This window comes from Petromyzon marinus, chromosome 77, assembly GCF_048934315.1.
Source record: "Petromyzon marinus isolate PM22_M1 ecotype Great Lakes invasive population chromosome 77, UKy_Petmar_22M1.pri1.0, whole genome shotgun sequence".
NCBI classification, from domain to species: domain Eukaryota; kingdom Metazoa; phylum Chordata; class Hyperoartia; order Petromyzontiformes; family Petromyzontidae; genus Petromyzon; species Petromyzon marinus.
In genome coordinates, this window is record NC_133743.1 from 1,615,936 (window position 1) to 1,639,517 (window position 23,582).

The 23,582-nt window shown below is 51.0% G+C and overlaps 1 protein-coding gene and 1 long non-coding RNA gene across 3 annotated transcripts in view; both read right to left on the reverse strand.

Annotated features, from left to right (window-relative positions):
- Window positions 1–15,746, reverse strand: part of LOC116958441 (branched-chain alpha-ketoacid dehydrogenase kinase) — a 175,865-nt gene extending 160,119 nt beyond the window's left edge. The window contains exons 1-4 of one of the 2 annotated variants that reach the window (XM_076056646.1): window positions 13,482–14,342; window positions 11,267–11,335; window positions 9,019–9,129; window positions 5,721–5,768 (exon numbers count right to left, since the gene is read on the reverse strand). In XM_076056646.1, coding sequence (XP_075912761.1) covers window positions 5,721–5,768; window positions 9,019–9,129; window positions 11,267–11,335; window positions 13,482–14,285 — 1,032 coding nt within the window. In that variant the 5' untranslated portion in view covers window positions 14,286–14,342. Of the gene's footprint in view, window positions 1–5,720; window positions 5,769–9,018; window positions 9,130–11,266; window positions 11,336–13,481 lie in introns of both variants that reach the window. The other variant, XM_076056647.1, reaches the window with a different exon arrangement.
- The window catches only part of LOC142907310 (uncharacterized), a 91,341-nt gene that overhangs the window by 28,471 nt on the left and 39,288 nt on the right, over window positions 1–23,582 (reverse strand). The window lies entirely within an intron of this gene.

Sequence of the window (23,582 nt, forward strand, 5' to 3'; positions counted from 1 at the left end):
CACACACATAGACACACACATAGACATAAACACGACGTCCTTGTGGTCGTCCAGCAGCTGCTTCAAGATGCGGCAGAAGCGGAGCTCCTCATCAACACCCACAATCTGTACCATCACACACACACATAGACACACACACACACATAGACACACACATAGACACACACACACATAGACACACACACACATAGACACACACACACACATAGACACACACACATAGACATAAACACGACGTCCTTGTGGTCGTCCAGGAGCTGCTTCAAGATGCGGCAGAAGCGGAGCTCCTCATCAACACCCACAATCTGTACCCTCACACACACACACATAGACACACACACACATAGACACACACACACATAGACACACACACACATAGACACACACACACACATAGACATAAACACGACGTCCTTGTGGTCGTCCAGCAGCTGCTTCAAGATGCGGCAGAAGCGGAGCTCCTCGTCAACACCCACAATCTGTACCATCACACACACAGACACATAGACACACACACACACATAGACACACACACACAGACACACACACATAGACACACAACAACAACCGCCATTCGCCACTAAGTGGCGGTGACGTCACCACGACGCTTGTGCCAGGCTATGTGCACCGTGAGGCCACGTGAAGTGTCGAACGCCCGCTGGCAGGAGGTCACGGGGCAGACCCAGGTGCCACGGGTCGACTGACTGAGATGACTGGCTGATGCACCACTTGTGCCCCCTACTGTGCCAACCTGCTGTGCTTTAGCCACCCGGCGCTCCGCTCGTTGTTCTGAGCGTCGCTCCTCCGCCCTCCGTTGTTGTTGGAGGGCGACTGCCTCCAACTGCTCAGTAGCATCCTTCACGAGCCTCCTCCACAGAGGCCGATCTTGACACCGCTGGTACCAGTCATCGGCAAATCCACTCAGCTCCACGTCCTCCTGTACCACATCACTCCATCTCTTCTCTAGCCCGTGCCGCGCCCGCTTAGCCCCCTCAATCCGGCCAAACAAAAGCTGTTTCGGCATGCGGTGGCTGGGCATGCGGGCTACATGACCCAGCCATCGCAGCCTTGCCCGCCGGAGGAGCTCACTGATGGAACCCTGCCCAGATCTTTCAAGGATTTGTGAGCTCCTCACACAATCCATCCTGGTTAAACCCAGGATGGATCGTAGGCAGGCCAGCCTAAATGTTTCTAACCGGCGAAGATGTTCCATTAGGGGGGTCCACGTTTCGCAAGCGTAGAGAAGGGAGGGAATGACCGTGGCCGAGAAGACCTGAAGCTTAGTGGGGAGCGACAGACCAGGTAGCTTCCACACAGCGTTACGCAACCGATGAAAAGATATTGCCGCTCGACTGATTCGGAGTGAGACCTCTGCTGTTAAACTGGAGCCAGTCATAAGCACACTGCCCAGGTATGGGAAACTCTCCACTCTCTCCACAACTGCCCCATCACTGATTGGGAGTTGTGGGGGTGGAGTGTCCGATGGTACAAAATACCCAGGCAGGTGCTTAGTTTTGGTGGGGCTGATGGTAAGGCCCCACCTCTTAGTGGCACGCTCCAGTCTCAGCAGCAGCGTCTCCAACTCCTCCTCTGACTGAGCAGCTATTACCAAATCATCAGCATACATAACGTGGTTGTGCAATAGGGAGCCAACTCTTGACCGCACCTGGGCATCGATCAGCCTCCCATTATATCTGTACCATATGGAGATTCCCCCGGTACAGCTATTGAAGGCTTCACGAACTATGTGGTCAAAATAGATGTTAAATAATGTGGGAACCAGAGGACATCCCTGTCGCACCCCAAGGTGTACAGGGAATGGCTCTGACTCCCGGCCACGTAGTTTTATCCGGGCCCGCTCACCATCATGAAGGTCCTTAATGATCGTGAGCAGAGGGTCAGGTACTCCAAAAGCACAAAGAACAACCCAGAGCCCAGGCCTACTGATGTTATCATAGGCCTTGACCAGGTCAATAAAGCAGATATGTAGGTCTTGCTGGAATTCCCTACACCTCTGCTGTAGCAGACAGACAGAAAATATGGCATCTGTGCAGGACCGCCCTTTCCTGAAACCGCATTGGGGCTCCGCAAGCCTCTCCTCAGCGTGCCTGGCAAGGCGATGTTAAATAATCCTTGCCAGGACCTTTCCCAGCACACTGAGGAGTGAGATGCCCCTGTAGTTGTTACAGTCTGTGCGGTCCCTCTTCTTAAAGAGGGGGACCACCAGGGCATCCTTCCAATCCTGCGGAACCCGTCCAGTGGTCCAGACTGTTGTTATGATGTCATATAGGGCAGTCTGTGCACAAACGCCACCCTCCCTCAGCATTTCGCTTGGGAGATCATCTCTGCCCGGTGCCTTTCCTGGTCTCAGACTCCGGATCGCCTTCAGTACTTCCTAAACAGATGGCACCTCAGCCAGCCACTCACAGGGGGTGACTTCTTCCAATATTTGAGGCACCGCAGCCTCAGCAGGGTCATCCTCACTTTGTGCCACGATGTTTTCCTGGCTGAGGGATTTTCCCTCCCCCAGGACCTCACAGAAATGCTCAGCAAATCTGCAAACCTGTTCCTGGGGGTCGGAGATTGGATCACCGTTTTTTCCCCTAATGATGGTAATAGGTGTGGCGCTGCAGGTTACTTTTTTGATGGCGTTAAATAGAGATTTGTGATCACGGGCCACTGAGGCAGACTCCATCTCCTCAGCAACACGCGACCACCACCCATCCTTGCAGCGCCTCACGGCTCTCCGAACCTCCGAGCGAAGGCTGCGGTAAGCCTCCTCATTCTCTGACGTGGGATTCTGTAGCCGATGACAGTGGGCCTGTCGCTTTTTCTCAACCATCCTGAACACCTCCTCTGTCAGCCAGGGTCTCTGGGGAGGTCTGGACCGCGTACCCAAAGCAGCCATTGCAGCTGCATGAGTCACAGTCCTAAACCTCGCCCATTTACCCTCAACATCAGGAGGAGTCGGGGACGATGCCAATCCCAGCCGCAAGCGATGATGAAATTCTCGCTTGCAACTTTCATCAGCTGAGACCAGGCCACTTTAGGTCGGAATGGGGTCCTGGTTGTACACCCACCACCGGAGTGGAAGAATGGCAGGCGCATCTTACAGATGACTAGTCGATGGTCAGAGGGCAGATCAGCTCCACGGTAGGTCCTGGTGTCAAGGACATGGGCTCGCATCCGCTGGTCCGTCACTATGTAGTCTAACATGTTCTTACTTGGACCCGGCATGCATCCATGATGTTATGTGGATGCGCCGATGCCGGAACAGCGTGTTGGTAATTACAAGCCCATGGGCTGCACAAAAATCTAGCAGCCTCCTGTTATTGAGCTGATCTGACCCATGCCCTCCAATCACTCCAGACCAGGTGCCAGCATCATGACCAACTCGGGCATTGAAGTCACCCAACAAGATGACTCTACCCCGAGGGGCCACTTTAGCCAGCACCTGTGACAGGAGGTCATAGAAGGCATCTGACTCATCGGCTTTGCCTGCATCCCTCCACGGATGTTCGTCTTCGATGGGGGCATAAGTAACCACGACCACCACTCCTCGCCTCCGGTTGATGGGAAGGCGAGCCCAAAGTAGCCTGGGGCTTAAAGCTTCCCACACCTCACCGCCACGCTCCCACGCACCCTCATTCTTTTGTTCAAAAGAAGAGCCACACCCTGTTGTTTGGCAGTCTGCTGCCCCGAGTAGAGTACTGTCCACCCCTCGTGGTGGCAGGAGCCAGAACCGGTCCACCGGACCTCCTGAATGCCACAGAGATCCAGGCGGTACCGGTCCAGCTCCCGACAGAGGAGTGGCAGCCTCTCCTCCGCAGTGAGCGTTCGAACATTCCACGTGGCCACACATAGTGGCTTTTCGTTGTTTCTGGAGGAGCCCCGAGGGTAGAGATTCAATCTCCTGGCTCCGCCAATTGGGGTTTGGCCAGGAGACGTCATAGACGCCTGTCCCCCCAGGGTCTCCGGCACAAGCTTATTAGTTATATATTTAAGTCGTGGTTTAGTGGTAAATTTTTGAAGGTGGAGGGGTTACCAGCCCCTCGCACTCGTCCAGAGCCCCCGTTTAGCCACTGTGGTGGTCACAGACGCCATGAGGGGAGAGGCCAATCGGAATTGGCCCTCCCCCCACAGCACTGTCCACGACAGAGTTGCCCGTCCGGCACCACAGACACACACACATAGACACACACACACACACGTATACACACACAAAGACCCAAATACATAGACTCTCACAGACACATACACACACACATACACACAGACACACATACACAGACACACACATACACACACACGTACACACACACGTATACACACACAAAGGCCCAAACACATAGACTCTCACAGACAAAGACACATACACACACATACACAGACACACAGACACACATACACTCACATACACAGACACACACGTACAGATACACACAGGTACACACACAGACACACACACGCGCGCACACACAGACACACACACACAGACACACACACTCACACACATACACTCACACACACTCACACGTAGACACACACACTCACACCTAGACACACACACACAGACACATACATACACTCACACACAGACACACGTATACACACACACAGACACACACACGTATACACACAGACAGACACACACACACGTACACACACGTACACACACACGTACACTTTCACACACTCTCTCATTGTCCACTCCACCCAACTCAACCACCAATGGGGGGCCGGGCAGCCGCCTAAAGATAGCAGCAGCTCCTCATTAAGGGGGTCACCGTGGGGGATCAAGGGGGGAGGGGGGGAGGGGGGGGATAGAGGGGGGGGTAGAGGGGGGGTAGACTTTGAACTTGACACCAGTCACGACCCCTGCGTCACCCACCGACTCACCAGCTCGCTCACCAGATCACTCACCACCACCAGATCACTCACCAGTTAACTCACCAGCTCACTCACCAGCTCACTCACCAGATCACTCACCAGCTCACTCACCAGCTCACTCACAAGATCACTCACCAGATCACTCACCAGATCACTCACCAGATCACTCACCAATTCACTCACCAGCTCACTCACCAGATCACTCACCAGCTCACTCACCAGCTCACTCACCAGTTCACTCACCAGATCACTCACCAGATCACTGACCAGCTCACTCACCATCTCACCAGCTCACCCACCAGCTCACTCACCATCTCACCAGTTCACTCACCAGATCACTCACTCACCAGCTCACTCACCATCTCACTCACCATCTCACCAGCTCACCCACCAGCTCACTCACCATCTCACCAGTTCACTCACCAGATCACTCACCAGATCACTCACTCATCAGCTCGCTCACCAGCTCACTCACCATCTCACCAGCTCACCCACCAGCTCACTCACCATCTCACCAGTTCACTCACCAGATCACTCACCAGATCACTCACTCATCAGCTCGCTCACCAGCTCACTCACCATCTCACCAGCTCACCCACCAGCTCACTCACCATCTCACCAGTTCACTCACCAGATCACTCACTCACCAGCTCACTCACCAGCTCACTCACCAGATCACTCACCAGCTCACTCACCAGATCACTCACAAGCTCACTTGCCAGCTCACTCACCAGCTCGCTCACCAGCTCGCTCACCAGCTCACTCACCAGCTCACCACCCACCCACTCACCACCTCACCACCCACCCCCATCCCCGGCTCCCTTCCTCACCGCGGGAGATTCTGTGACGAGGTGGAACGCCCGGATGTACAGCTCATGCTGTAGGAACACACACACACAAAGACAAAGCTCCCTCAGGTAGCCTCTAGCAGGGCTGTAGGGGCAAGTGCTGCTAGTAGCGAGTAGCACCACCTATGACACACACACAGACAAAGCTCCCCCAGGTAGCCTCTAGCAGGGCTGTAGGGGCAAGTGCTGCTAGTAGCGAGTAGCACCACCTATGATGCACACACACAGACAAAGCTCCCCCAGGTAGCCTCTAACAGGGCTGTAGGGGCAAGTGCTGCTAGTAGCGAGTAGCACCACCTATGATGCACACACACAGACAAAGCTCCCCCAGGTAGCCTCTAGCAGGGCTGTAGGGGCAAGTGCTGCTAGTAGCGAGTAGCACCACCTATGATGCACACACACAGACAAAGCTCCCCCAGGTAGCCTCTAACAGGGCTGTAGGGGCAAGTGCTGATAGTAGCGAGTAGCACCACCTATGATGCACACACAAAGACAAATATCCCCCAGGTAGCCTCTAGCAGGGCTGTAGGGGCAAGTGCTGTCAGTAGCGAGTAGCACCACCTATGACACACACAAAGACAAAGCTCCCCCAGGTAGCCTCTAGCAGGGCTGTAGGGGCAAGTGCTGCTAGTAGCGAGTAGCACCACCTATGACACACACACAGACAAAGCTCCCCCAGGTAGCCTCTAGCAGGGCTGTAGGGGCAAGTGCTGCTAGTAGCGAGTAGCACCACCTATGATGCACACACACAGACAAAGCTCCCCCAGGTAGCCTCTAACAGGGCTGTAGGGGCAAGTGCTGATAGTAGCGAGTAGCACCACCTACGATGCACACACAGACAAAGCTCCCCCAGGTAGCCTCTAGCAGGGCTGTAGGGGCAAGTGCTGCTAGTAGCGAGTAGCAGCAGCAGCGTCTATGGAGGCTACCGGCACTGTGGCTACACACAGAGGGGGTGGCCACCAGCACCACCACCACGCCCGGCCGCCTTTGTCTCTCCCCCAGTAGGCAATGTTTACTACACCACCACAACCACCACCGCTACACCAGGTTACTCATTTGAGGCTGAGTCGATCTAGGGGTAGGCCCAGAACCAGTTCAGATAAATCGATGTAATGGAGTGGTGGCGGTGGTGTTGTTGGCTAGTGTGGTGCTAACCGCTGCACCACCGCTCCCCACACTGTCGTGGCCTGAGAGATGTTGACTACCACGCCTGGTCTACAGGAGGTCGTGGGTTCGATTACCCTGAGAGATGTTGACTACCTCGCCTGGTCTACAGGAGGTCGTGGGTTCGATCCAGACCCTGAGAGATGTTGACTACCTCGCCTGGTCTACAGGAGGTCGTGGGTTCGATCCAGACCCTGAGAGATGTTGACTACCTCGCCTGGTCTACAGGAGGTCGTGGGTTCGATCCAGACCCTGAGAGATGTTGACTACCTCGCCTGGTATACAGGAGGTCGTGGGTTCGATCCAGACCCTGAGAGATGTTGACTACCTCGCCTGGTCTACAGGAGGTCGTGGGTTCGATCCAGACCCTGAGAGATGTTGACTACCTCGCCTGGTCTACAGGTGGTCGTGGGTTCGATTACCCTGAGAGATGTTGACTACCTCGCCTGGTCTACAGGTGGTCGTGGGTTCGATTACCCTGAGAGATGTTGACTACCTCGCCTGGTCTACAGGAGGCCCCGTGGGTTCGATTACCCTGAGAGATGTTGACTACCTCGCCTGGTCTACAGGAGGTCGTGGGTTCGATTACCCTGAGAGATGTTGACTACCTCGCCTGGTCTACAGGAGGTCGTGGGTTCGATCCAGACCCTGAGAGATGTTGACTACCTCGCCTGGTATACAGGAGGTCGTGGGTTCGATCCAGACCCTGAGAGATGTTGACTACCTCGCCTGGTCTACAGGACGATGCCTGCTGCTGCTGCTGTATATTTGGAGTCTGCGTCTCTCTCCCCGTGGTGGTGTCTGTGTGGATTTTGTCTCTGGGTCCTCTGGTTTATCCCCTCTCCACGTTTAGAATCTGCGTCACACCACGCTGCGTTTAAGAGTTGTTTAGCTGCCGATGTAAATGTCCACGCTGTGACCACAACATCCGCCACTTTGTTGTTGAGCTGCAAACATTTGTGATGGCCAGGACTCTTACTGAAACTACGTCCTACACGTGCGTGTGTGTGAGTGCGGGTGTGTTGAGGTGTGTGTGAGTGTGTGTGTGAGTGTGTGTGTTGAGGTGTGTGTGTGTTTAGGTGTGTAGGTGTGTGTGTGTGTGAGTGAGTGCGTGTGTTGAGGTGTGTAGGTGTGTAGCCGAATCAATCGAGCGGCAATATCTTTTCATCGGTTGCGTAACGCTGTGTGGAAGCTACCTGGTCTGTCGCTCCGCACTAAGCTTCAGGTCTTCTCGGCCACGGTCATTCCCTCCCTTCTCTACGCTTGCGAAACGTGGACCCCCCCCTAATGGAACATCTTCGCCGGTTGAAAACATTTAGGCTAGCCTGCCTACGATCCATCCTGGGTTTAACCAGGCTGGATTGTGTGAGGAGCTCACAAATCCTTGAAAGATCTGGGCAAGGTCCCATCGGTGAGCTCCTCCGGCAGGCAAGGCTGCGTTGGCTGGGTCATGTAGCCCGCATGCCCAGCCACCGCATGCCGAAACAGCTTTTGTTCGGCCGGATCGAGGGGGCTAAACGGGCGCGGCACGGGCTAGAGAAGAGATGGAGTGATGTGGTACAGGGGGACGTGGAGCTGAGTGGACTTGCCGATGACCGGTACCAGCGGTGTCAAGATCGACCTCTGTGGAGGAGGCTCGTGAAGGATGCTACTGGGCAGTTGGAGGCAGTCGCCCTCCAACAACAACGGAGGGCGGAGGAGCGACGCTCACAACAACGAGCGGAGCGCCGGGTGGCTAAAGCACAGCGGGTTGGCACAGTAGGGGGCACAGGTGGTGCATCAGCCAGTCATCTCAGTCAGTCGACCCGTGGCACCTGCTGGGTCTGCCCTGTGACCTCCTGCCAGCGGGCGTTCGACACTCCACGTGGCCTCAAGGTGCACATAGCCTGGCACAAGCGTCGTGGTGACGTCACCGCCACTTAGTGGCGAATGGCGGTTGTTGAGTTGTTGAGTGTACATGTGTGTACGTGTGTGTGTACGTGTGTGTACGTGTGTGTGTACGTGTGTATGTGTGTGTGTGTACGTGTGTATGTGTGTGTGTGCGTGTACGTGTGTATGTACGTGTGTGTGTACGTGTGTATGTACGTGTGTATGTACGAGCGAGTGCTGCCCGCACCACGTGGAGGATGTTTGGGTTGCACCCGATGATGAAGGGCAGGCTGCGGAACTCCTTGATGCGGTGCGCAATGCGGACCGGCATCTCCTTCCGCAGGTACCGGGCGCTCTTCTGTCGGGGCAAAAAGACAACACACACACACACACAACAGTGTGACACACACACACACACACAGTGTTACACACACACACAGACAGTGTGACACACACACACAGTGACACACACACAGTGTGACACACACACACAGCAGTGTGACACACACACACAGCAGTGTGACACACACACACAGTGACACACACACATAGACAACAACAACAACAGCCATTCGCCACTAAGTGGCGGTGACGTCACCACGACGCTTGTGCCAGGCCATGTGCACCCTGAGGCCACGTGAAGTGTCGAACGCCCGCTGGCAGGAGGTCACGGGGCAGACCCAGGTGCCACGGGTCGACTGACTGAGATGACTGGCTGATGCACCACCTGTGCCCCCTACTGTGCCAACCCGCTGTGCTTTAGCCACCCGGCGCTCCGCTCGTTGTTGTGAGCGTCGCTCCTCCGCCCTCCGTTGTTGTTGGAGGGCGACTGCCTCCAACTGCCCAGTAGCGTCCTTCACGAGCCTCCTCCACAGAGGCCGATCTTGACACCGCTGGTACCGGTCATCGGCAAGTCCACTCAGCTCCACGTCTTCCCGTACCACATCACTCCATCTCTTCTCTAGCCCGTGCCGCGCCCGTTTAGCCCCCTCGATCCGGCCGAACAAAAGCTGTTTCGGCATGCGGTGGCTGGGCATGCGGGCTACATGACCCAGCCAACGCAGCCTTGCCTGCCGGAGAAGCTCACCGATGGCACTTTGTCCAGATCTTTCAAGGATTTGTGAGCTCCTCACACAATCCAGCCTGGTTAAACCCAGGATGGATCGTAGGCAGGCCAGCCTAAACGTTTCTAACCGGCGAAGATGTTCCATTAAGGGGGGTCCACGTTTCGCAAGCGTAGAGAAGGGAGGGCATTGACCTTGATTTCCTCCAACTGACCAGTAGCCTCACAGTGCACCTATCCTGGCACTAGCGCGGTAGCGTCCTTCACGAGCCTCCTCCTCCACAGAGGCCGATCTCTACACCGCTGGTACCGGTCTTCGGCAAGTCCACTCAGCTCCACGTCGTCACGTACCACATCATCCCCATCTCTTCTCCAGCCCGTGTCACTCGCTCAGCAAGCCAACACTCACTCGCTCAGCCACTCACTAGCTCACCGACCCACCCACCCGTCACTCCGTCTCTTCTCCAGCCCGTGTCACTCGCTCAGCAAGCCAACACTCACTCGCTCAGCCACTCACTAGCTCACCGACCCACCCACCCACCCATCACTCCATCTCTTCTCCAGCCTGTGGGCCATGCCCGTTAAGCCCCATCTAACCGGCCAAGTAGTGTTTGGCTTGGGCGTGCGTTGGCTGGGTCACGCAGCCCTGCACAAACGCACGCACTCACACACGCACTCACACACTCACACACACGCACTCACACACGCACTCACACACACACTCACACACACACTCACACACACTCACACACACGCACTCACACACACTCACACAAGTATGCGTGCACGTTGAACTTATTTTGCACCGCACGAAGCCAACCGTGCTAATCGCGCACACACGTACAAAGACAAAGATCCCCCGTGTAGCCTGAACAGACTGTTGGGGCAAGTGCCGTTAGCGAGCGTCAGCGCCTATGAAGGCTACCGGCACTGTGGCTGCACACAGACAGAGCGGGGGGTGGGTGGCCACCACCACGCCCGGCCGCCTTTGTCTCTCCCCCAGTGGCGATGTTCACTACTACACACCGCTGGACCAGGTACTCATTTGAGGCTGAGTCGACCTAGGGGAGGCCCAGGGACCGGTTCAGATCATCGCTGTCACTGATATTGGTGGCCGTGAGCGGGAATCGAACAGGGGATGCCGGGTTCGTAGCGCAGCGTAGCGCTGACCCACGTCCACACACACACACACGTGCACAATCACAAGTCCACACACACACACACGTGCACAATCACACGTCCGCACACACACACACGTGCACAATCACACGTCCGCGCACACACACGCACAATCACACGTCCACACACACACACGTGCACAATCACACGTCCGCACACACACACACACGTGCACAATCACACGTCCGCACACACACACACACGTGCACAATCACACGTCCATGCACACACTCTCTCCCCGTGTGTCTCTCACCAAGATATGACTGCCATCAGGAGCCTTTCCAGAGTAGAGCATGGTGGTGGGGGTGAGACGCACGGACGGCTGTGAAGACACACACAGCATGATACACACACACACAGCATGATACACACACAGCATGATACACACACACAACAACAACCGCCATTCGCCACTAAGTGGCGGTGACGTCACCACGACGCTTGTGCCAGGCTATGTGCACCTTGAGGCCACGTGAAGTGTCGAACGCCCGCCGGCAGGAGGTCACGGGGCAGACCCAGGTGCCACGGGTCGACTGACTGAGATGACTGGCTGATGCACCACCTGTGCCCCTACTGTGCCAACTTGCTGTGTTTTAGCCGCCCGACGCTCCGCTTCTTGTTGTGAGCAACTTGCCTCCAAGTCCACTCAGCTCCACATCACTCCATCTCTTACCTAGCCCCCTCTATCCGGCCGAACAAAAGCTGTTTCGGCATGCGGTGGCTGGGCATGCGGGCTACATGACCCAGCCATCGCAGCCTTGCCCGCCGGAGGAGCTCACCGATGGGACCTTGCCCAGATCTTTCAAGGATTTGTGAGCTCCTCACACAATCCAGTCTGGTTAAACCCAGGATGGATCGTAGGCAGGCTAGCCTAAATGTTTCTGACCGGCGAAGATGTTCCATTAGGGGGGGGTCCACGTTTCGCAAGCGTAGAGAAGGGAGGGAATGACCATGGCCGAGAAGACCTGAAGCTTCGTGCGGAGCGACAGACCAGGTAGTTTCCACACAGCGTTACGCAACCGATGAAAAGATAATGCCACTCGACCGATTTAGACCTCTGCTGTCAAACCAGAGCCAGTCATGAGTACACTTCCCAGGTATGGGAAACTCTCCACTCTCTCCACAACTGCCACATCACCAATTGGGAGTTGTGGGGTGGAGTGTCCGATGGTACAAAATACCCAGGCAGGTGCTTAGTTTTGGTGGGGCTGATGGTAAGGCCCCATCTCTTAGTGGCAAGCCAAGTTCAGCAGCAGCACCTCCAACTCCTCCTCTGAGTGAGCAGCAATTACCAGATCATCAGCATACATAACATGATTGAGCAATAGGGAGCCATCCCTTGACCGCACCCGGACATCGAATATCCTCCCATTGTATCTATACCAGATGGAAATTCCTCCGGTACAGCTATTGAATGCTTCACGAACTACATGATAGAAATAGATGTTAAATAATGTGGGAGCCAGAGGACATCCCTGTCGCACCCTAAGGTGTACAGGGAATGGCTCTGACTTCCAGCCACGTAGTTTTACCCGGGCCCGCTCATCATGATGAAGGTCCTTAATGATCGTGAGCAGGGGGTCAGGGACTCCGAAAGCACGAAGAACAACCCAGAGCCCAGGCCTACTGATGGTGTCATAGGCCTTGACCAGGTCAATAAAGCAGAGATGTAGGTCTTGTTGGAATTCCCTACACCACTGCTGAAGCAGACGGACAGAAAATATGGCATCTGTGCAGGACCGCCCTTTCCTGAAACCGCATTGGGGCTCCGCAAGCCTCTCCTCAGCGTGCCTGGCAAGGCGATGTTGAATAATCCTTGCCAGGACCTTTCCTGGCACACTGAGGAGTGAGATGCCCCTGTAGTTGTTACAGTCTGTGCGGTCCCCCTTCTTAAAGAGGGGGACCACCAGGGCATCCTTCCAATCCTGCGGAACCCGTCCAGTGGTCCAGACTGTTGTTATGATGTCACGTAGGGCAGTCTGTGCACAAACGCCACCCTCCCTCAGCATTTCGCTTGGGAGATCATCTCTGCCCGGCGCTTTTCCTGGTCTCAGACTCTGGATCGCCTTCAGTACTTCCTCAACAGATGGCACCTCAGCCAGCCACACACTCACAAGGGGGTGACTTCCTCCTCCAATATTTGAGGCACCGCAGCCTCGGCAGCGTCATCCCCACTTTGCCCCACGATGTTTACCTGGCCGAGGGATTTACCCTCCCCCAGGACCCCACAGAAACGCTCAGCAGATCCGCGAACGTGTTCCTCGGGGGGCGGTCGGAGATTGGATCACCGTTCTTTCCCCCCGATGATGGCGATTAGGTGCGGCAGCGCTGCGGGTTACTTTTTTGATGGAGTTAAAGAGAGCGATTTGTGACACACACAAGCAGCATGACACACTCACACACCACCACCACCACCACCACCCACCCACCCACCACCACCACCACCTCCACCCACTACCACCACGGACCTTCTCAGCTGCTGCGTCAATGGCTGACTGGTTGTAGAAGGAGGTGACGGTTTTGGATCGCTCCCGAGCAAGCTCGTGAAAGTCCGACATTGACAGAGCTCCTCCAGCACTACTGCTGCTGCTGCTACTACTTCTGCTGATGCTGCTGCTACTACTTCTGCTGATGCTGCTGCTGAACCTTCTGCTGATGTTGCTGTTGATGATGCTGCTGTTGATGCTGTGAATGATGATGCTGCTGTTGATCCATCTGCTGCTGTTGTTGATACTGCTGCTGATGCTGTTGTTGATGCTTCTGCTGCTGCTGCTGTTGTTGTTGATACTGCTGCTGATGCTGTTGCTGAACCTTCTGCTGATGTTGCTGTTGATGATGCTGCTGTTGATGCTGTGAATGATGATGTTGATGCTGTTGATCCACCTGCTGCTGTTGCTGATACTGCTGCTGATGCTGTTGTTGATGCTGCTGCTGCTGTAGTTGATACTGCTGCTGATGCTGTTGTTGATGCTGCTGCTGCTGTTGATACTGCTGCCGATGCTGTTGCTTCTGTTGCTGTTGATGATACCGTTGCATCTGCTTCTGCTGTTGCTACTGCGTCTGCTGTTGTTGATGATACTGCCGCCGCTGTTGATAGTTCGATCGCTGATGCTGTTGCGTCTGATGCTACTACTGCTGCTGCTGAGGCTGCTGATACTATCGCCACTGCTGATACTACTACCACCGCTGCTGATACCACTGCAGCTGCTGATACCAATGCTGCTGATCCTACTACTACCGCCGCTGATACGACTGCCGCTGCTGATACTCATTGTACCACCACAACCACCACCACCACTACCACCACAACCACCACCACCACTACCACCACCACTACTACTACCACCACCACCACTACTACCACCACCACTACTACCACCACCACTACTACCAACACCACTACCACCACCACCACTACTACCAACACCAACACTACTACCACCACCACCACCACTACTACCAACACCAACACTACTACCACCACTACTACCAACACCACTACTACCAACACCACTACCACCACCACTACTACCACCACAACCACCACCACCACTACTACCAACACCAACACTACTACTACCCCTACCACCACTACTACCGACACCACTACTACTACCACCACCACCAACACGACCACCACTACTACCAACACCACAACCACTACCACCAACAACACAACTACCACCACCACTACCAACACCACCAACACCGCTACCAACAACACCACTACCACCACCACTACTACTACTACGACCACCACTACTACCAACACCACGACCAACACCACCAGCACCACCAACAACACCACTACCAACACTACTAACACCACCACTAACACCACAACCACTACCACCACCAACACGACCACCACTAACACCACCACCACCACGACCACCACTACCACCACCACCACTACCACCACCACCACTACCACCACTACCACCACCACTACCACCACCAACACCACCACCACTACCACCACCACCACTACCACCACCACCACCACCCGCAACGCTCCTCCAGCTCGGGTAGGCCGCGGCGAGACCACGGCCTCGCCTAGCCGCCTCCGCGGACCCGAGGAGCGAGCCGGGCGGCCGGACGAGCAGCACCACCCGTTGGGGTAACATGGCAAGGGCCTGGGCAGTAAGTCTCCTGCTGCTGTAGCTGCTGCTGTAGCTGCTCCTGCAGCTGCTGTTGCTGCTGCTGTAGTTGCTGCTGCAGCTGCTTGAGTTGTTGCTGTAGCTTGAGTTGTTGTTGTTGTTGCTTGAGTTGTTGCTGCTGTAGCTGCTGTAGTTTCTGCTGCAGCTGCTTGAGCTGCTCTTGCTGCTGTTTCAGCTGCTCTGTTTCAGCTGCTTCTTCAGCTGCTGCTGTTGCTTCAGCTGTTGTTGCTGTTGCTTCAGCTGTTGACTGCGGGGCGATTGCGAGCGAAGATCCCTCAAGGCCATAGCATGAAGTTAACTTCACAGAGGCCGAACCGAACCGTGCCGTGCCGAACCGAATCGTGCCGAACCGAACCGTGCCGGGCCGAACCGGGCCGAACCGAACCGTGCCGTGCCGAACCGAACCGTGCCGAACCGAACCGTGCCGTGCCGAACCGTGCCGAACCGAACCGAACCGTGCCGAACCGAACCGAACCGTGCCGAACCGAACCGTGCCGGGCCGTGCTGGCCTGGGGCATCGCCGGCGCACGCCTTTGGGATCCACTCAGGATTTGTCGATTCCGATTAGTTAGGAATCGGGGAACGCGGTGTGGTGTGTGAGCGGGAATCGAATCGACGAAGAAACGTCCGGTGGGTGATGGTGTGGATCGCTATGTGCGGGGAGCACGTGGAATCGGAATCGACGGTTTGGGAGAGGGGGAAAATGGGGAGGGGTCAGGGAGGGGGGAAAGGGGAGAAGGGGGAGGGGGGAAAGGGGGGGAGGGGGGAGGGGGAGAAGGGGGAGAAGGGGGAGGGGGGAGAAGAGGGAGGGGGGAGAAGGGGGAGGGGGGAAAGGGGGGGAGAGGGAAAGGGGGGAGGGGGGGGGAAAGGGGGGGAGGGGGGAAAGGGGGAGAAGGGGGAGGGGGAGAAGGGGGAGAAGAGGGAGGGGGAGAAGGGGGAGGGGGGAAAGGGTGGGAGAGGGAAAGGGGGGAGGGGGAGAAGGGGGGGCAAAGGGGGGGAGGGGGGAAAGGGGAGAAGGGGGAGGGGGAAAGGGGGAGGGGGGAGGGGGAGAAGGGGGAGAAGGGGGAGGGGGAGAAGAGGGAGGGGGGAGAAGGGGGGGAGAGGGAAAGGGGGGAGGGGGGGAAGGGGGGGGAAAGGGGGGAAAGGGGGAGAAGGGGGAGGGGGAGAAGGGGGAGAAGGGGGAGGGGGAGAAGAGGGAGGGGGAGAAGGGGGAGGGAGGAAAGGGTGGGAGAGGGAAAGGGGGGAGGGGGAGAAGGGGGGGGAAAGGGGGGGAGGGGGGAAAGGGGAGAAGGGGGAGGGGGAAAGGGGGGAGGGGGAAAGGGGGGGAGGGGGGAAAGGGGGGGAGGGGGAGAAGGGGGGGGAGGGGGAGAAGGGGGGGGGGAGAAGGGGGGGGAGATGACGGAGAGAGGGGTGAGGGGGGAAAGGGGAGAAGGGGGAGGGGGAGGAGGGAGGGGGGGGAGATGTTTTTGTTAGTTAAAATTTTCAGTTTTCATGTACAGTATTTGGTATCGATCCCTGTGAGCCATTCGCGGGCTCTTGAATCGTGGTGCAACCGCAACAACCACCCCCCAAAAAAACACCACCAAAACGCGAACAAGAAAAAACATCTTAAAGTGATTTAAAGCTTTCGTGACTGCAAGGATTCATCTTCTTTGGTTCTTTCGGTAAAGTCATCACCACCACCACGTAGAATGAGAATAAAATAATAAATTGATAAAATAAAATAACACATTAATGTTCTCACGACGTTTCGGCCACAACACAAGCGGCCTTCATCAGGTGAAGGGGCGAGACTGTCTGGTAGGACAGCGCTGGAGTGAAAGACAGACAGTCTCGTCCCCTTCACCTGATGAAGGCCGCTTGTGTTGTGGCCGAAACGTCGTGAGAACATTAATGTGTTATTTTATTTTATCAATTTATTATTTTATTCTCATTCTACGTGGTGGTGGTGGTGGTGGTGACTTTACCGAAAGAACCAAAGAAGATCTTAAAGTGACTTTGCGATGTTGCGCAAACAGAAAAAATTCCCAGGACAAAAACTGCCAAAAAATATTCCAGAAAAATCACCGTACACAAATCCCAGTGGGATGCAAGTCAAACAACAACAACAACAACTAAATTTTGATTTAAAGATAAACCATTTCAGGTCTTAATTGATTGTTCACGCTTACAGTGGCTTTCAGACAGCATACATTATAAAAAAATTCGTCTCCCCCCTCCTCTTTTCAGAATATAGATGGACTAGTCCTAAATAAACTGCCAAATCGTTGCGCGTGGCGCTAACGTTTTTATAAATAAATAAATTTGCCGTTTAAAAATAAATTTATGCAAACCAACACACCTGATGATGACCGTTTGAGTTATGGTCGAAACGTCGTGAGAATTTTTTTTATTGTTTTATATATATTTTATTATTTTGTTGTTTCTCTTCAACGTGACTTTACCGAAAAAACTAAGAATATAATAATAACAACAACAACAACAAACAACCACAAGGCAACTTAGATTCATCTCCTTTGGTTCTTTCGGTAAAGTCACCACCACATGGAATGAGAATAAAATAATAAATTGATAAAATAAAATAACACAATGATATTAATATTATAAATATTGTGTTATTTTAGTTTTATCAATTTATTATTTTATTCTCATTCCACGTGGTGGCGGTGGTGACTTTACCGAAAGAACCAAAGGAGATGAATCCTTGCAGTCACGAAAGCTTTAAATCGAAACTTAGATGAAAGCCATCATTCCAACTCCGTACTATGACAAACAAACCACGGCCCAATCAACAAAAACTTGTTGTTGTTTTTTTTTAAAACAAAAAATCCACCAAAATAACGCCGTAAAAGCCACGTGACTAACACGATAGGTTGCTTGCGACTGCAGGAATTACCCCCTTGGGTATCTTTTCGGTAAAGTCACGTAGAAAATAATACAAATTGCGTAATAGCACGCGACGTTTCGATTTCACCGCAAGCAATCATCGTCGTCATCGTCGTCATCGTCGTCATCATCGTCGCCATCGTCAGGTACAGAAGAGCTAAATTTAAGAGAGAGACACCGCCGAAGGCGAACGCGGGTCAGCAGGTGAGCCCGCGTGTGGCGGTACAACAGGAGGACCTCTCGGCCGCGCGCCCGCTTCAAGAATGGAGGGCGGGCGTCGACGGGAGAAAGGGGGGGGGGAGGGCTGATCCGATTGGCAAAAGGGCGGCAAATCCGAGGCTCCGGATTGGACGGGAGGCCAGCGGGTGCGGCGGCGCGTCAGCTTCGACGCAAAGGGCGATGGAAAGGTTGCGGAGGTCGGGGGGCAAAAGGCCTCTTTTGTTCGGTGGGGGGGGGGGGGCGGGGGGGTCAAATAAACTAAATTAAATCACGACGTTTCGAATTGCAACACAAGCAACCATCATCAGGTGTGACAACCGGAGAAATAAATATTTGCTCACTCAGTAAAACAAATAAACTAAATTAAATCACGACGTTTCGAATTGCAACACAAGCAACCATCATCAGGTGTGACAACCGGAGAAATAAATATTTGCTCACTCAGTAAAACAAATAAACTAAATTAAATCACGACATTTCGAATTGCAACACAAGCAACCATCATCAGGTATGACAAGCGGAGAAAGAAATATTTGCTCACTCAGTAAAACAAATAAACTAAATGAAATCACGACGTTTCGAATTTCAACACAAGCAACCATCATCAGGTGTGACAACCGGAGAAAGAAATATTTGCTCACTCAGTAAAACAAATAAACTAAATTAAATCACGACGTTTCGAATTGCAACACAAGCAACCATCATCAGGTGTGACAACCGGAGCAAGAAATATTTGCTCACTCAGTAAAACAAATAAACTAAATTAATTCTAGATTTAATGCTTTCGTGACTGCTAGGATCCATACTCTTTGGTTCTATTGGGTAAAGTCACGTAGGTGAAAATAAAATAACAAAAAATCACGACGTTTCGGCCACAACACAAGCGGCCTTCATCAGGTGAAGGGACGAGACTGTCTGGAGGACAGCGCTGGAGTGGAAGAAGCCACGCTTAGATCACGACCTTTAAGCTGTGTGAAATTAAATCACGACGTTTCGAATTGCAACACAAGCAACCATCATCAGGTGTGACAACCGGAGCAATAAATATTTGCTCACTCAGTAAAATAAATAAACTAAATTAAATCACGACGTTTCGAATTGCAACACAAGCAACCATCATCACGTGTGACAACCGGAGAAAGAAATATTTGCTCACTCAGTAAAACAAATAAACTAAATCAAATCACGATGTTTCGAATTGCAACACAAGCAACCATCATCAGGTGTGACAACCGGAGAAAGAAATCTTTTGTTCACTCAGTAAAAAAATAAGCTAAATTAACTCACGATGTTTCGAATTGCAACACAAGCAACCATCATCAGGTGTGACAACCGGAGAAAGAAATATTTGCTCACTCAGTAAAACAAATAAACTAAATTAAATCACGACGTTTCGAATTGCAACACAAGCAACCATCATCAGGTGTGACAACCGGTGCAAGAAGTATTTGCTCACTCAGTAAAACAAATAAACTAAATTAAATCACGACGTTTCGAATTGCAACACAAGCAACCATCATCAGGTGTGACAAGCGGAGAAAGAAATATTTGCTCACTCAGTAGAACAAATAAACTAAATTAAATCACGACGTTTCGAATTGCAACACAAGCAACCATCATCAGGTGTGACAACCGGAGCAATAAATATTTGCTCACTCAGTAAAACAAATAAACTGAATTAAATCACGACGTTTCGAATTGCAACACAAGCAACCATCATCAGGTGTGGCAACCGGAGCAAGAAATATTTTTTCACTCAGTAAAACAAATAAACTAAATTAAATCACGACGTTTCGAATTGCAACACAAGCAACCATCATCAGGTGTGACAACCGGAGAAATAAATATTTGCTCACTCAGTAAAACAAATAAACTAAATTAAATCACGACGTTTCGAATTGCAACACAAGCAACCATCATCAGGTGTGACAACCGGAGAAAGAAATATTTGCTCACTCAGTAAAACAAATAAACTAAATTAAATCACCACGTTTCGAATTGCAACACAAGCAACCATCATCAGGTGTGACAACCGGAGAAAGAAATATTTGCTCACTCAGTAAAACAAATAAACTAAATTAAATCACGACGTTTCAAATTGCAACACAAGCAACCATCATCAGGTGTGACAACCGGAGAAAGAAATATTTGCTCACTCAGTAAAACAAATAAACTAAATTAAATCACGACGTTTAGAATTGCAACACAAGCAGCCATAATCAGGTGTGACAACCGGAGCAAGAAATATTTGCTCACTCAGTAAAACAAATAAACTAAATTAAATCACGACGTTTCGAATTGCAACACAAGCAACCATCATCAGGTGTGACAACCGGAGAAAGAAATATTTTTTCACTCAGTAAAAAAATAAGCTAAATTAAATCACGACGTTTCGAATTGCAACACAAGCAACCATCATCAGGTGTGACAACCGGAGAAAGAAATATTTTTTCACTCAGTAAAACAAATAAGCTAAATTAAATCACGACGTTTCGAATTGCAACACAAGCAACCATCATCAGGTGTGACAACCGGAGAAAGAAATATTTGCTCACTCATTAAAACAAATAAACTAAATTAAATCACGACATTTCGAATTGCAACACAAGCAACCATCATCAGGTGTGACAACCGGAGAAAGAAATATTTGCTCACTCAGTAAAACAAATAAACTAAATTAAATCACGACGTTTCGAATTGCAACACAAGCAACCATCATCAGGTGTGACAACCGGAGAAAGAAATATTTTTTCATTCAGTAAAGAAATAAGCTATATTAAATCACGACGTTTCGAATTGCAACACAAGCAACCATCATCAGGTGTGACAACCGGAGAAAGAAATATTTGCTCACTCAGTAAAACAAATAAACCAAATTAATTCTAGATTTAAAGCTTTCGTTACTGCTAGGATCCATACTCTTTGGTTCTATTGGGTAAAGTCACGTAGGTGAAAATAAAATAACAAAAAATCACGACGTTTCGGCCACAACACAAGCGGCCTTCATCAGGTGAAGGGACGAGACTGTCTGGAGGACAGCGCTGGAGTGGAAGAAGCCACGCTTAGATCACGACGTTTAAGCTGTGTGAATTTAAATCACGACGTTTCGAATTGCAACACAAGCAACCATCATCAGGTGTGACAACCGGAGAAATAAATATTTGCTCACTCAGTAAAACAAATAAACTAAATTAAATCACGACGTTTCGAATTGCAACACAAGCAACCATCATCAGGTGTGACAACCGGAGAAAGAAATATTTTTTCACTCAGTAAAAAAATAAGCTAAATTAAATCACGGCGTTTCGAATTGCAACACAAGCAACCATCATCAGGTGTGACAACCGGAGAAAGAAATATTTGCTCACTCAGTAAAACAAATAAACTAAATTAAATCACGACATTCCGAATTGCAACACAAGCAACCATCATCAGGTGTGACAACCGGAGAAAGAAATATTTGCTCACTCAGTAAAACAAATAAACTAAATTAAATCACGACGTTTCGAATTGCAACACAAGCAACCATCATCAGGTGTGACAACCGGAGAAAGAAATATTTTTTCACTCAGTAAAAAAATAAGCTAAATTAAATCACGACGTTTCGAATTGCAACACAAGCAACCATCATCAGGTGTGACAACCGGAGAAAGAAATATTTGCTCACTCAGTAAAACAAATAAACTAAATTAAATCACGACGTTTCGAATTGCAACACAAGCAACCATCATCAGGTGTGACAACCGGATAAATAAATATTTGCTCACTCAGTAAAACAAATAAACTAAATTAATTCTAGATTTAAAGCTTTCGTGACTGCTAGGATCCATACTGTTTGGTTCTATTGGGTAAAGTCACATAGGTTAAAATAAAATAACAAAAAATCACGACGTTTCGGCCACAACACAAGCGGCCTTCATCAGGTGAAGGGACGAGACTGTCTGGAGGACAGCGCTGGAGTGGAAGAAGCCACGCTTAGATCACGACCTTTAAGCTGTGTGAAATTAAATCACGACGTTTCGAATTGCAACACAAGCAACCATCATCAGGTGTGACAACCGGAGAAAGAAATATTTGCTCACTCAGTAAAACAAATAAACTAAATTAAATCACGACGTTTCGAATTGCAACACAAGCAACCATCATCAGGTGTGACAACCGGAGAAAGAAATATGTTTTCACTCAGTAAAACAAATAAACTAAATTAAATCACGACGTTTCGAATTGCAACACAGGCAACCATCATCAGGTGTGACAACTGGAGAAATAAATATTTGCTCACTCAGTAAAACAAATAAACTAAATTAAATCACGACGTTTCGAATTGCAACACAAGCAACCATCATCAGGTGTGACAACCGGAGAAAGAAATATGTTTTCACTCAGTAAAAAAATAAGCTAAATTAAATCACGACGTTTCGAATTGCAACACAAGCAACCATCATCAGGTGTGACAACCGGAGAAAGAAATATTTGCTCACTCAGTAAAACAAATAAACTAAATTAAATCACGACGTTTCGAATTGCAACACAAGCAACCATCATCAGGTGTGACAACCGGAGAAAGAAATATTTTTTCACTCAGTAAAAAAATAAGCTATATTAAATCACGACGTTTCGAATTGCAACACAAGCAACCATCATCAGGTGTGACAACCGGTGAAAGAAATATTTGCTCACTCAGTAAAACAAATAAACTAAATTAATTCTAGATTTAAAGCTTTCGTGACTGCTAGGATCCATACTCTTTGGTTCTATTGGGTAAAGTCATGTAGGTGAAAATAAAATAACAAAAAATCACGACGTTTCGGCCACAACACAAGCGGCCTTCATCAGGTGAAGGGACGAGACTGTCTGGAGGACAGCGCTGGAGTGGAAGAAGTCACGCTTAGATCACGACCTTTAAGCTGTGTGAATTTAAATCACGACGTTTCGAATTGCAACACAAGCAACCATCATCAGGTGTGACAACCGGAGAAATAAATATTTGCTCACTCAGTAAAACAAATAAACTAAATTAAATCACGACGTTTCGAATTGCAACACAAGCAACCATCATCAGGTGTGACAACCGGAGAAAGAAATATTTTTTCACTCAGTAAAAAAATAAGCTAAATTAAATCACGACGTTTCGAATTGCAACACAAGCAACCATCATCAGGTGTGACAACCGGAGAAAGAAATATTTGCTCACTCAGTAAAACAAATAAACTAAATTAAATCACGACGTTTCGAATTGCAACACAAGCAACCATCATCAGGTGTGACAACCGGAGAAAGAAATATTTGCTCACTCAGTAAAAC